The sequence below is a fragment of the Glycine soja genome, chromosome 11, assembly GCF_004193775.1.
Source record: "Glycine soja cultivar W05 chromosome 11, ASM419377v2, whole genome shotgun sequence".
Lineage (NCBI taxonomy): Eukaryota > Viridiplantae > Streptophyta > Magnoliopsida > Fabales > Fabaceae > Glycine > Glycine soja.
This window is the reverse complement of record NC_041012.1, coordinates 45,445,099-45,460,225: the sequence shown is the minus strand read 5'-3', so window position 1 is coordinate 45,460,225 and position 15,127 is coordinate 45,445,099. Positions and strand designations below refer to the sequence as shown.

At 32.1% G+C, this 15,127-nt stretch overlaps 1 protein-coding gene across 1 annotated transcript; it reads left to right on the top strand.

Annotated features, from left to right (window-relative positions):
* Window positions 1–6,136: 6,136 nt before the first annotated feature.
* On the top strand, window positions 6,137–14,099 carry LOC114376177 (probable serine/threonine-protein kinase At1g54610). Its single transcript, XM_028334143.1, has 8 exons — window positions 6,137–6,544; window positions 7,548–7,832; window positions 8,259–8,576; window positions 8,836–9,063; window positions 9,547–9,647; window positions 10,204–10,318; window positions 12,854–13,324; window positions 13,517–14,099. The coding sequence occupies exons 1-8, from the start codon at window positions 6,137–6,139 to the stop codon at window positions 13,718–13,720; spliced, it is 2,130 nt and encodes a 709-aa protein (XP_028189944.1). The 3' UTR covers window positions 13,721–14,099.
* The last annotated feature ends 1,028 nt before the right edge of the window (window positions 14,100–15,127 follow it).

Below are 15,127 nucleotides of genomic sequence, written 5' to 3'. Positions count from 1 at the left end.
CTTTTAAGACCCACCTAATTGAAATTCCTTTTTAATTGCAAATGGTTTATTTCTATCCTAAGTATTGGCCACTTTATTGGTGCAAGTATAAACGCGTTAGTACAATTAGAGTAGTTGCAAGTTGATGTGGAAAGCGTCGTGTTTGATCATTTTGTTGATTGCGATTTAAATAAATTAAGTCTGTTTAGGGTTAAATATTTTTTAGTTTTTGTTCTGGTTTTTAATTTTAGTATTTGTAAAAAAAATAGTTTTCATTCTTCTAAAATTTAAATTTTTTGTTTAAATCTCTAGCATTTATTTTAAAACAAATAAATAATAGTACTTATTTTAAGATACAGAGAAATTTGGAAGTCCCATATTTTAAGATACGCAATTATTCATTATTGAGAGTCACCTAAATTGATTGCATGGCATTAAATTAGACACATAAACCGCTAGCTAATCTCATATCACGGTAGAAAGTAAAAGTATTAGTTTTAGACTTTAGAAAAAATAAAAACAATGTAGAAATAAACTAAAACTTACTTATTTTAGTCTTTCTTTATTTCAGTCCAACGTCTAGAGGGGTGGTAATACCGTTAAAACTCTTGAGTGTATATATCACTTATCATATGATAATCATAATTTTATGTGAGAATGAGAGAATGGTGAATCTTAATTGTTAAATTAAAATAAAAGGTTAAGATTAAACTATTTTAAATTAAAATTAAAATTTTATTAATCATAATTTTTTTTAAAATATTTATCAAATAAAAAATCAAATGATTTAAATATTTGATGTATGTTAAGATTATTACTATAATCATCCATCATTGTGATCCTATTATGATCATTTTTAACATAATCATCATTGTTGTCATGGCTACCAATGCCCTTAGTTTTTTTTTCATAGTAACAAGATTCATTTACTCAAGTTGATATATAGTTGAATTTTTAAAGTATATTGACAAAAATTTGATTTTTTTATTGTGCATAAAAAAGACTTTGTGTGGAGAAATAAACAAGGTTATACTTATGTCCCCATAATTAGTATCATGATTTTTGGTTAAGAGAATATCTTATTTTTAGAAAAAAATTTCTCATTAATTTAAAATGAATAAAGTTTAAAAAATAATATTGTGATATATAATTCCAACGAAAAAAGTATTTACTTGACAATAGCTTAAATCCTAAAAAATACGGTTGTATGATAGACTTCAACTAATCACCGTTTGCCATTAATCTCACAAAATGCAAATCCCAAAATTCAGTGCCATTTAAAATAATTATCAAAACCGAGTTTCTTTTTTCTTATATATTTTTTGGGAAAGGATTGTTCAAATCATATTTGAATACCAACTAACATGTTGATCAATTGATATGGATAAAAGATATATGTGATGTAAATAAAATAAAATTTGAGTACAAAACTTTTTAATATTACATTTACTGTGTGTATGATCATCAGCATGGAAAAAAGAAAACATAAACTGAACAATGATAAAGACAATGAGATACACACACACTAAAGGTATAGAAAATCTGATGAACACAAGTAAGGCAGGTTTGTCCCAATATGCCCTTTTGGGGCGTGACTATTTGAGTTTGTGTGGCCATTATTATAGCAAAATTGGGATTGTCCACTAGGTAATGTACAAACCAAGAAGTTTTTGATTGTTAAAAGCTCTCTCTTATGTTAGACCCCACGAAGACACAAAAATACACAAGGCCAGCACAGTGGACCCATTAGAGGCTGTGCCCATAACTTAAAAAAAGGGACCCACCTACTCGTTTCATGTCTCAATGGCACAAGGCAGAGACATAAATTTCACCCATGAATGATTATTTGGAAAAATAACTGTTCATTATTAAATGGCCACAGACAGCTGTTGTGAGGTGGGATCATGGCAAAGGGAAGCTCACAAATTCACATTCACCAATCACCATGTCCATTTCCCTTTTTCTTGTGTTCTTGGAAGGATTATTGGTTTGGTTCACATCCTTTCTGTCCTTTGGGTTCTCACGAGTTGGACTTCATATTGTTTAGTCACTTCTTGTTGATTTTGTTGTCTAGTCAGTGATATATTCCTATCCATTGAACCATCAAGTTTATTCCATTTTCAGATCCGGGGATTTGGCAAATATCAAATTCTAACTTATCAATCAAATCTCCAACATTTGAATGATCATGGTTAGGATTACTAATAGTTTTTAAAGTTTAATTAGAATGCATTGATTATATAAAAGTTTTGTATACTATAGTTTTTAAAAAAATTATATATGACTAGATTGTTGTCTTCTATAAAAATTATTCCAAATTTTATATAGAAGTTTTTTTAATTACAACATTATATTGAGTGTTGTGAATTGAAAAAATATATTTAGGAAAGAAATTTTCAATAGTCACTCAAATTTTTCAGAAAATATTAATCAATGAATAAATTAGTAGATATTTCACCCTTATAATATGACGTATTTGATCATTTAACTAATTTTTGTACACGTTGGTGATATTTGAGGTGTTGGAACTAGGATTTTATCATGACTTGTTCAATTGTGCACGAAGGAAATAATTATGGCAATTTCATTAACATATTACACTTACCTCCTTATTCATAAACACAGTTTAATAATTTAAGAAAACAAAATTAGACATGTTGATCATACAAATTTTAATAGAAATTTATATTTAAAATATCTTTATTTTTTTTAATTTCATAAAAGACATGACATAATTTTTAACTTTAAAATATTTTTTTTATCTAATTGGATGTAAATCCAAATTTTTGTTAAACCTAAATCCACCTTGTTGTGTGTTAGTACCTTTCCTTTTTTTTTAGTTTAATTTTTTGTGTGGGTGTTGGATTATTTATTTGCTTCAAATTTTAATATTTTGTTCGTGTATTTATGTTTTTAACTCATTTTTTCAAAATATTTATTTTTAATGACTAAATGTTTGATATAATATTTCATTCAAGAGCTGCACCTTTTTTGAGTATTAGCTTAATGAAGTAAAAGTCAAATATTAAAGGATTTTTTTATTGCCTTAAGAAATGTTTATTCATAGATCAAGTATTAATTTGTTATTGAGTATTTAATAAAAATGTTAGGATAATTTTATTTGATCATATATTTCAAGTGACATTAGTTAACCATATTAACAAAATAAGATAAAAGTAATGTAAAAAAGGAGGATAATTTGAGGGAAAAAAATACAATGAGTGCAAGTGTTACTAGAGATATTGAGATTGTGTGTTCACGTATTTTGATTAATGTTAGTTAAAGATAAAAATAATATAAAAAATAGATGAATATCAAATATAATTTGAAAAAAAAAACACTAGATACGAATGAAATTTACTCTGTATACTATTTTTTTTGTACTAAATTGTATACTACTTGTAACTTAAAATCAATGCGATTTGTAAAAATGTTATTTAATCTCTATTTATTTCAGTTAAATTGAACTGAAGAAAAAATATTTTTTAAACTTCTACGTCAAATATAATAATTTCATTATTTCAGAAAATTTCCCCTAAATTTTATGTATAACGAAACAAAACACAATACTATACATCTATAAATATCAAACAAAAAAAATATTTCTACAGTAGTGTAAGTTTTTCAGAATGCATTGCTATGTTTGTGCACTCCTTTTTTTAAGAACAAAAGTAGAAAACAAGAAGCCAGAAATAGTAAAAACGGGAAACAAGTTATACAGGTAGGGCGTGATGCCCCAAAAATGGAAATGACATTTCGAGGGAATTGTTAAGCCAAAACGATCAAAGAATATTTTGTGTTTTATATTACTATCTTATTATTAATTAATTAAAACAAAAATCTGAGAATATGATTGGAAGATGGATCTCCACCGTACGATGATAGACCAATCGAAAGGATAACCGTGTTAAGAGGAATAGGTGGGGCCCTCTAACTGTACTCAAGCGATGGATTTTACTGAGCGAGTAGTTGTATCTGTAAGTTAAGTTGTAACTGCGTCAACCCAACAAAATTTCCAACACATTTATTATTTTCTTGTTACACAGATAAGAAACACACCCTTATTTTAATTATAGCAATTCCATAAGGAACTAACTGAGTCCGATACAAAAGAGCATACAACAAAAGAATCATTTATTTTTTAAGTTTTAATAAATTTTAATCTAAATAGTGTATCTTTCAAACATGTTAATTAACTAATGTTAAATTGTTTTAGTTTTATCAATTATCTTAAGTTTGAGGGTAGTATATACAAGTAAAATAAATACTTTTTTAAAAATTATTATTTAATAATATTATTTAAAAAATGTACTATGTTAGTGAGAGATGTAGCAGTATTTTTCTTCAACAAATGTGAAGTGAGCAGAGGAAAAAACTGTGGAAAAGGCAACGACTTGGAATGACCCAAGCTATCTTTCACTTCACCATCTTACGACGCTCCTCTTTAAGCACGTGATCCACACTTTGCTCATTGTTGTTTTTCTTTTTTCTTTATTTGATTTACTTAAATATATTTTTATTCTTCATAAAATTTGAAAATTTTAATAATAATATTATTTTATATTTTAATATCTTAATTTCAATACATTCTAAATGAAATCATACTAGTAAAAGAAAATCTTCAAAAAAAATACTTAGTACATGTTCCTAAAACCTATAGTCATAAAAAAGTCCTAGATATAAATTAAAAAGATTGTTTTTTAAGTATATAATAGGAAAAAAAACATTTTGCAATACTTAAGTTTGAAAAATACTTCACAAACAAAGAATCATCTTCAGATACAATACTTATAATTTCATCAACATATATTTATATTAACTTTGGGAATATTTTTATAATATCATTTAATTACATATTTTTATATAGGATATGTTTATTAACTCTTATAACAATTATTAAAAATATTCTCAATTTTTTGACACAAAATCATAAATATTTTATAAACAAAAAAATTTGTTCCAATTGAATAAAAAATGACTTCTTTTTAGTATTTTTTATAGAAACTATTAGTAATTAAACCCTTTTTCCCGACTGACAAACTCTAAGTATAACTGAGGTTTGATTTTTCAAGGATTATGAAATCTAATTGTTCTTTTTCAATCAGAGTTTAAACTCAAAATTAAATCCTAATTATTTTTATCAATAAAAATTAAAACTATGTATCAAATTTATATCGACTAATGTACTTTATTCAAGGAACCGAGATACACCGTAATACATTGAACTCTAGTTTAACTCACTAAACACATTACTACGGTTTGGTACTGGCGCGTGGGTGTGTAGCATGAAGAAGAAGAATGTCTTGATGCACTGTGCTTTGACACTCCCTCTTCGCAACATAAATATGCGCCGCGACAACATTAAATATATATATTTTTTCCCTAAGTTTACTCTTTTATTAATTTGTTTTACATAAAATAATATTTGAATATGTATATAGTTTTTCTTTTACCACGTTAGTTCCATTTCTTCATCTTCCAAAACACACTCCACGGTTCTCTCAACCCTGTTTGCCATTTTGGCCTAGATCCATGGCTTCCTTCATCAACATATGCTTCTCTTGCTGAGTTTCAATGCTACCCTTTTCCACTCTTACCCTTTGGGTGCTTGGAAAATCTGCAGGAGCTCTATATCAAATTGGAAATCCACTTTCACAAGGTTCTTAGGATCTGGGTATTGTTGTAAATTTGCTAGCTTTGATATCTTCTGGATTGCAAATTAGCAGGTTTTGCACTTGGAAAATTGTTATGCTGTGCAAGTAACTCTCGTTCTCAAGTTATCATTGTTTTTGCTTCAACTGGGTAGAGCAAAGTAGTGATTTTCAGGTTTTTGAGGTTTGATTTGTTGAATTTGAGGGTTTCACTGCTAGTTAGATTGTGCATCCTCTTGGGGTTTTATGGATGGGTTGTGTGTTATGCTTGCTGATTTGTGACCAAATTTCGGTTGAGATGAATACTAGGTTGCTACTGTAGCTAATATTATGTTTTTTTTTTTTTTTTTTTTTGTGTGTGTGACATTTGATAAGAGTTGTGGCTGAGTTTGGTGGTTATGGGCACTGAAGAAGAGGATAATAGGATAGAATAATGGAAATGGAATTAGATTGGTGAACATTGAGATTGGAGCTTGGTTTTGTGAGAGGGTTGGTTGGTGTGCATAATGGGTTGCATGTGTTGCAAGCCCTCTGCCATTGAAGATAGTAAGGAGAGTCCAAGGGAGCGTTTATCGAGCAAGTCCGTGTCGGACTTGCGTGTGTCTAGGGGGACTTCATCGAGGAGGGAGGAAGCCTTCTGGCTAAAGGATAGATATGATAACAATGATGGAAGAGCTGCATTAATTGATAAGCAAGGGAATGGTTCTGTTAGAGTGCAAGGTGAGAGTTTTGAAAGGAAGAGGGAGAAAATGGAATATACTGTTGCTCAACATCCAGGGATTGGTAGTGTTCCTAAGGCCATGGAAGGTGAGCAGGTTGCAGCAGGATGGCCCTCATGGCTGGCAGCAGTGGCTGGAGAGGCTATCAAGGGATGGCTGCCACGCCGTGCAGATTCTTTTGAGAAGTTGGATAAAGTATGCTTCTTTCATTGATCTGGGTTCTTAATTACATTGTGACAATGCTTTGGTTTGATGTAGATAATTTGCTTTTCCCTACCTTGCTTGCTTATTGTTTTTGCAATTGTCAGTAGAGTATTGATTTAAATGTTAAAAAAAATAATAAATTTTATTTAATTATGTGATGTTAATTTTTCCCTGACCTTTTTGTCCCAACTTTTGATTTAATTATATACATTTCAAAAATCCACTCTATGCCTGTGATGGCAATGTGGAGAAGGAGAGACCAAGGGCCTACTTAATTTAAAGTTATTTTTTTCTATGTTGTGTTTTCATTTCCTGTAAAAAAATGTCAAAATTAGAAAAAATAAAAAAACTGAAAACAATGTGCCATTTTTTGTAATTATTAGTGAAAAGTGAGAAGAAAAAAAAAACATTTTCCTTAAGCCAGTCAGGCCCCAAGTGTTGTTTTAACCATCTCCATTGCAAATTATTGAAAACAGGAAGCATAGTGAAGACAACTTTGTAATTATTGGTGAAATTTATAAACTGATTTTTAAAAGCAAACAAACAAACACACCCTACCCTGACTTCCCCATTACTTTCTTTGATTTTAATTACAAATGTTGCCGTGATGCTTGGCTGATTTCTCATCCCCCAGCCCCCCATTTAACTAATGTACCTAGTATTTGTATTATTGATCTTTGTGATCTCATTAACATTTAACACAATTCTGGAATTTTATTAATGATTGAATTTAAATTTGAAATACTAATGATGTTATGCTTCTTTATGCCACTGCCACTTTTGTTTGTATGTCATATATTCTTGAATTCATGCTCTAATGTATTTCTGATAAAATTAAGTTAGAATAGAGACTTGTGTACTTGTAATTTTCCGATATTTCCAGTTATCTTTCTCCATGATTTCAGGTTACTTCAATGTGAATACATTATACATCTCCTGTATGCTTTGGGGCCATGAATGATAAATTGATAACTTTTTTCTCTCTGATGTGCAGATTGGACAGGGAACTTATAGCAATGTTTATAGAGCTCGTGATCTTGAACAAAGAAAGATTGTTGCTTTGAAAAAAGTGAGATTTGATAATCTTGAGCCTGAGAGTGTTCGCTTCATGGCAAGGGAAATTCACATTCTACGTAGGCTCAATCATCCAAATGTCATAAAACTGGAAGGCTTGGTTACATCAAGGATGTCTTGCAGCTTATACCTTGTTTTTGAGTACATGGAGCATGACTTGGCTGGGCTTGCATCACATCCTGGGCTGAAGTTTACAGAAGCACAGGTAATTTGTGAAGCATCCTTATGTTCTATTTCCCTCTGCCCATTTTATTGCAAAATGCAAATGTAACCTACCATATGTTCTAGGGAGAATATTGCTGCCACTAATTTTTATTTGATGTGATATTCACCAATTTTTTTTTCTATCCTGATGTTTGTACTTTTATGCTAATAACTGGTACTCCTATTTACTTCCTAAATGAGTTTAATGAAATTTAATTCCTGTTTTCTTTTGCCATTGAATAGAATAGAAAGAAAGAAAAGGAATCATCAAGTTTTAATTATTTCTTTGAGTTTGTAAAGTAAACTATTAAAATTTAGAGGAAGAAGCTTAATGAAAAACAAAGATAAACCTTGTTAGAAACAGAATGCTACAAGACAAATAAAAAATAAATCTTACAGGATTTAATTTCCTATTGGAACTTTGCAGGTTAAATGTTACATGCAACAACTTTTACGTGGACTTGATCACTGCCACAGCTGTGGTGTACTTCACCGTGACATTAAGGGTTCCAATCTTTTGATTGATAACAGTGGGATATTGAAAATTGCAGACTTTGGTTTGGCAAGCTTTTTTGATCCCAATCAAGCTCAGCCACTGACAAGCCGAGTTGTCACTCTTTGGTATAGGCCACCAGAGCTTTTGCTTGGAGCCACTTATTATGGCACTGCTGTGGATTTATGGAGTACAGGTTGCATACTTGCTGAGCTGTATGCAGGCAAGCCTATAATGCCTGGAAGAACTGAGGTATGAGAGCTTAGATGATTTAGTTCAAATGTGGTATTTCAGCATTTTCCTTCTTTTCATCCGTTCAAAATAACTTTGGTGTACTGTGAAAATTTGTTCTTTACAATTGGAAGAATAAAATATTGGTAGTAGGTGAAAATAAACCAATTCATAAAAAATGTTATTCACAATATTCTGTTCATGTCATTTTGTGTTGTTATGCATAAGCAGCTTGGTTGTATTAGAAAATTATTAGAAACTACAATTTTCTGTCTTGTAGGTGGAGCAATTGCATAAAATTTTTAAACTTTGTGGTTCACCTTCTGAGGACTATTGGAGAAAATCAAAGTTGCCTCATGCAACAATATTTAAGCCTCAACAACCCTATAGGCGATGTGTTTCTGAAACGTTCAAGGAGTTTCCTGCACCTGCAATAGAATTGATAGAGATCCTTTTGTCCATAGATCCTGCTGATCGTGGAACCTCAGCATCTGCTTTGAATAGTGAGGTGTGAAATTCTTGAGTGTCTTTTATATTATCCTTTTTTTTTCAATTCAAGGCAACTCTATCAACACACTGAGAGTCTGAGAGATGATGTTCATGTTGGTGTTGGGAAAACCATCGGTTTAACTTATTTTCCAAATTTATGTTGTGGGTTCCTTTATAAATTGCCAACTTGAAATGGTTTTCTGACATCTTTGTGCATATATGTATCATCTTATAAATAAATCCCTGCCCCTGTACTGTATCATCTCTTTATCTTGTGTAGAACTGTAAATATAGACTAGTATTATCTCCACCTCAACCTTAATATGGTAGGAAATTAACTTGTATAACATCAAATTGATGTGTTTATCAATTGTTGGTTGGTAGTTACTCAGTATCTCATACTCAACTAAAGTTTTGCAGTGAATTTATGGTAGTAGAATACTGTTTTCAAACTTCAGTATGCACCGCTCTTGACTCACCTATTGGTTTACTTGTAATTTAGTTCTTCTCAACCAAGCCTCTACCTTGTGATCCCTCAAGCTTACCAAAGTATCCTCCTAGCAAAGAATTTGATGCCAAAGTTCGGGATGAAGAAGCTAGAAGGTGTGTTCAATTTTGGTGTGGAATTACAGTTGTTTATATTCAGTATTGCCAAATGTATTATAATAATTGCACTTTTGAAGGGTGTGCATCTTTTAGATCATCTAACTAAACAGTCCATGCCATTGTTGTTGCATCTATTTTTGTCCAAAATTTTGGTTTTCTTTTCAAAATGCAATGGGCTTCATATGCAATGATTAACTTTGGGTAAATGGAAGAAGGGAATCTTCTGGTATTTGTTTAAAATAACCTTCCACACGTTTTGTTGTTTTTCTTTTTCATTCGTTGCACATATAGTGTGGCTGCCTAAACACAGTAAAAGTTACATATAGAGCAGAGGATAATATTTTTTTAATGTTCCTTATGATTCACGATATGAGTGTATACAGAAGTTATCAATAAGTCCAGCTGAAATATATCCGGTTCTTAAAATCAGACTGGTTCTTATTTAGTTCTATTATAATGTTCACATGGGTTCTTTTATTCATTTTCCTCGAGTGCTTGCTTATAAAGGTAAGTGTTAGAATTTTGCTTATGGTTTTGGTTATGATGTTTGCAGACAAGGAGCAGCAGGAAGCAAGGGCCAGAGACATGATATTGAGAGAAGAGGTGCAAGAGAATCACGAGCCATTCCTGCACCTGATGCCAATGCTGAACTGGTCTTGTCAATACAGGTATGTTAATTGTTAGTTGTTATACTAACCAATCTAGCTCATGGAGATTTGTCGTTGCCGTTTATGTATGATATTGTTCCTTTTGCTGGGATCAGTTAATCTTTAAATTACATGAATATCTTTTTCAGAATAAACTTTTTCTTGATGCATCCAATTTAATGTGTGGCATTTTTTTTGGAGAAACAATGAAAAGATTTATTGTGTTTGCCTCTACGTTTCTGACTCATGTATGAGAGGATTTTCATGTCAAATAGAGCAAAAGATTGTAGCTTCTGTCAGACGCAGATCAGGTTGTTTTAAATGTGCTTCCAAACATGCAGTTATCCCACTAGGTGGACTGCATCTTAGGAGTTGAACTGAAAAAAGTAAAAATAAGAGAGATATTAAAGTTTTCTTATGCATTTATAAATTAATTCCTAAAGGAGGCTTTTTTGAAGCACCTCTTGCTATTTCACAACTTGGTAAATCTGTGCAAAAGTGCACATTGAATAAGATGAAAACTATTAACTACTGTACACTCTTCTGCCAAGTACTGCCATGTCCTTGGAATCTGTTATGGTTTTCCTCTTTTACTGAGTTCCGAATATTTATATTATTTTCCTGATAATTACTGAATTTCTTTCAGTTTCCCTTTTGGAATACCTTTATAATGTGTTTGGATGGAGCAATTCAGAAGAGGAATTCATTTTTTCATGGAATTTAAAATGATTCATGATAAAATAGCTTGTTTGGATAAAATATTTGAAAGGAGATTTAATTTTTGGTATTTTTATGAATCATTTTGATTGACTAAAACAGTGAGATTTCAAATTCTCTTAAAAAATATAACATTTGAAATTCTTTTTTCGGAGATGTTCACTCTAACTTACATTCTTGCTCACGACTCTTTCTCGCTCAATACTCACAACTACGGGTGACCAAAGTTTTTACGGCCGATATCGACATAAGTTATTTTTCACTAACGTTGGTCGAGGTTTTTTCGGTCATAATTTTTTTGTATGATGTCAACCAAAGCTATTTTTTGTTGATATCGGCTAAAATTTTTTTTAGATGATGTTGGTTAGGATTATTTTCTCACTGACGTTAGTCATGGGAATTTTTTGCTGACGTCGGTCAAAGATTTTTTTGGCCGTTGTCGTCCAGGTTTTTTCAGTTGATGTTGACCAATGATTTTTTTCGCCGACGTTGGCTAGATTTTTATGGCCGACATCGGTTATGGCTAACTTTTGAATAGACTACTGCTAGGGTTTTTCAGTCGACATCAGCTAGGTTTTTTCAGCCAACATCAGCCAAAACTATTTTTAGCCAATATTGGCTAGGGTTATTTTTCAGCCGATGTTAACTATGGTGTTTTGGCTGATGTCAACTAGATTTTCTTAGCTGACATCAAATTTTTTTGCTAACATCGACTAGGATTTTCTGACTGACATCGGCTAGAGTTATTTTTTAACCACATTAGCTAGGTTTTTTGGTTGATGTTGGCTAGGATTTTTTTTACTAATACCAACTAGGTATTTTTGACCGACATCAAGCATGATTATTTTTAGTCGACATCGACTGGGTTCTTACAGTCGATGTTCACTAGAGTTTTTTTGGTCAACATCAGTCAAAGCTATTTTTTAGCCAACATTAGTCAAGGCTATTTTATAGCCGATGTTGGGTAGGGTTTTTTGTCCTACATTGGTTAGGGCTATTTCTTAGCCAACTTTGACCAATGATGTTTTTCGGCCGATATCGGGTAGGTTTTATTGGTCGACATCGACCAAGTTATTTTTTAGCCGATGTTGGATAAATTTTTTTGTCAACACCTGCTAGGACTTTTTAGGTCGACATTGACTAAAAATAGTCTTGGTCCATGTCGTTCGAAAAGACCCTAGCCGATGTCGGCCAAACAAACCCTAACCAACGTTGGTAAAGAAACCTAGTCAACATCGGCTGAAAAATAGACTCAACCAATGTTAGTCGAAAAATAGTCCCGACTGACGTCAGCTGTCAAGTATTCTTGACATACTTTGACAAAAAACGTTATTTGATGTCGACCGAAAAATAGTTTTGGTTGATGTTGGTTTAAAAACATTAGTGGTTGTGGTCAGACAAAACAACCCTAGTTAAAATTATCAATATTTTGTATTTTTAAATTATTAAAAATTGAAAAATATTTTTTAATTAATATTTTAAAATTAGATTGTGTTTGTTTTCTATAAAGTTTAATATTAAAATTTCATCTATTTAAAATATAAAATTGAAATTTTGCATATGGAAGAAGTTGAATTACCCTATCCAAATAAAAAATTTAAAATTGAAGAAAATTGAATTAATTTATCCAAATAAAACATTTTAAAAAATGAAGAAAAATAAAATAAAAGCAATTCAAATTCTAGGCATTTCAAATTCCCTGAAATTTTGAAATTCCTGATCCAAACACAAAGTTATCTTTTCTGCATTCTGTGTACTCATTCATTTATTTTTTTTTCCACATCTCATTTGTTTTTCATATAGTTGAAAGCAATGATATCCTCTTTTTTTATTTTGTAGAAGAGACAAGGGCAGGCCAATTCTCAGAGTAGGAGTGAGAAGTTTAACCCTCATCCTGAAGAAGTTGCTTCTGGATTTCCCATTGATCCCCCTAGACCATCACAAGCTGCAGGATTAATTGCAGATCCCCCGGTTCATCAACATAAAAGATCCTCCCATTCAGGTCCACTGACCCACCGTGCGGCATGGGCTAATAAAGCTGGGAAGAACCAGGAAGATGCTCCAAAGATTTCAATGGGGGGTGACTTATCAACAGTATCGGGCTTAGTTGCAGCAAGGAGGAGTATGTTGTCTGACGATCGCAGAGAATGGTCTGGATCATCACAAGCAGAGGCCCCAAAACTAATAAGCAGGTTTCCAGGATCCTTCAAGGAGGCTTCTGAGTCAATGATGCAACAGGATCAGAAGCATCATGCACATGCTCCTCAAAAGGAAGAGGGGAGAGGCAGCCGCAACAAAGACTCAAATCTTGTAAGTAGTTGCACTTTCTCCCTTGCCTACCTTCTCTATACATATAGTCAACTACGTGTCCGAGTGGATGTTGGGTGGACATAACCCAGCAGGACATTAGTCTATTTCTATCTTGATATTCACAGCTTGGTTAGAGTTTTGTCTTTTGCTTGCTTGCTTGCTTACTCTATTATCTTTTTCACAATCCTGCAGGTTGGTTATGGTTCCAAGGGTCATAAAATTCATTATTCTGGTCCTCTGCTAGTTCCATCAAGCAACCATGACCAGATGTTGAAGGACCACGACCGCCAAATCCAAGAGGCGGTTCGAAGAGCACGACTAGACAAGGCAAAGATGAGAAGACTCCAAGCTGAAGGGAGCCAGATATCCAATTCATTATTTGTTTCTGGTCGTTGAGTTATAGAACCCGATGCTGCAAAGCATCATTAAGAATATTTGATTCTTTTATTTTGCCTGTACAGGGAGTTAGCATCCCCCCCTGTGGCCATGTTAGGTAACTCTAGCTCAGAAATCTTCCCTCCACTTCATCACAGCACGTGTATTTTCCTTCCACTTATATGGTCATTCTTGCAAAGCTTATCAACCTTAAGCTGTAGTAGAATACTGGGGGACCTTGTCTTCCTTGTGTTTAACTTATGATAGAGTAATTATCACTGGGAAGATGGCTATGTATATTTGTGTACTCTCTTTTTGTCACTTGCCCCATCTCTCCGAGATGCATTTTGGTACGTCAGTACATGATTGAATATAGCCACTTGTCATGTGGTATATAGTCTCTCCTTTCTTCCTTACTATTTTATTCTAGATTATAAAATGAAATTAACAGAAAATTCCAAAGCTTGTAAGGTGTGTGAAATTGGGTGGCAATCATTTATGGACATACATAACAAAGAGATCTTTTAAGGATTTTTACTGTAATTTCTGTAAATAACAAAGTGGGCCTAAAATGAATTTACACAAGTTATTTAAGGGGATTTCAAATTGAGTGATCTAATGAAATGATCTGATAATTTTAAAGAAATTAAAGGATATTTACTGTAATTTCTGTCAATAACAAAGTGGGCCTGAATTCAAAGGAGATTTGAGTGGCTATTAACCTAAAATTTATTTGAGAGGATTTCAATCAAACTGAGTCTAGTTACTTATCTCAAGAGTACTCAAATTCCTCCAAATTCAAAAGTTTTCTTTGTTAGGCCTAATTCCTAACATTGCATTTAGTCCTATTGGTAGATTTTACAATTGGGCTTAGAGCTCAGTGTATCCTCGGGTTTAGAGTCTAAATGAGCTAAGTCACGTTTTTCTTTTTTATAAGTAAAACTTTATTAAAAACAGAGTATAAGAGTGAGTGTAAGAGCAAGTGCAATGGGGGTTCTTAAAAATTGGCACACGGTATTTTAGAATTGATGCTCATTACTAATTCGCATTAGAGAGAATCTGAAATAGGAATCCTGTGCTTATACAAGTACCGGTTCTTAATCTTGATGTGGGCCACATTTTCCAGAGATGGGTAACTCTTTACATAAAAAAATTACAAGCTTAAAATTTAAAATATATGCTGCACTAGTTTTGTAGAGATGCTGGGTCAGAGAGATTGAAATTTTATGAGATGCTTAATTGGAAAAAGTAAAAATAGTAAAGTGTACAAATGAGACACGTTTAAGAACTCAGAGAAATCCTGCATTTGAGATTGTCTGAGTCTAATATGATTACATCAACTTTACAAGGTTAAATCAAAGAGAGAAGTAAAGACAAACTATAAGATCAACACAACAATTAAAGAGGAAAAAAAAACATTGAACTGTA

Bases quoted from the DNA above. Each gene is read 5' to 3' on its own strand.
- LOC114376177 (XM_028334143.1), top strand. From the start codon at position 6,137: ATGGGTTGCATGTGTTGCAAGCCCTCTGCCATTGAAGATAGTAAGGAG. The intron at 7,833-8,258 runs GTAATTTGTGAA...GGAACTTTGCAG, and splicing joins TGAAGTTTACAGAAGCACAG to GTTAAATGTTACATGCAACA. The intron at 8,577-8,835 runs GTATGAGAGCTT...TCTGTCTTGTAG, and splicing joins TAATGCCTGGAAGAACTGAG to GTGGAGCAATTGCATAAAAT.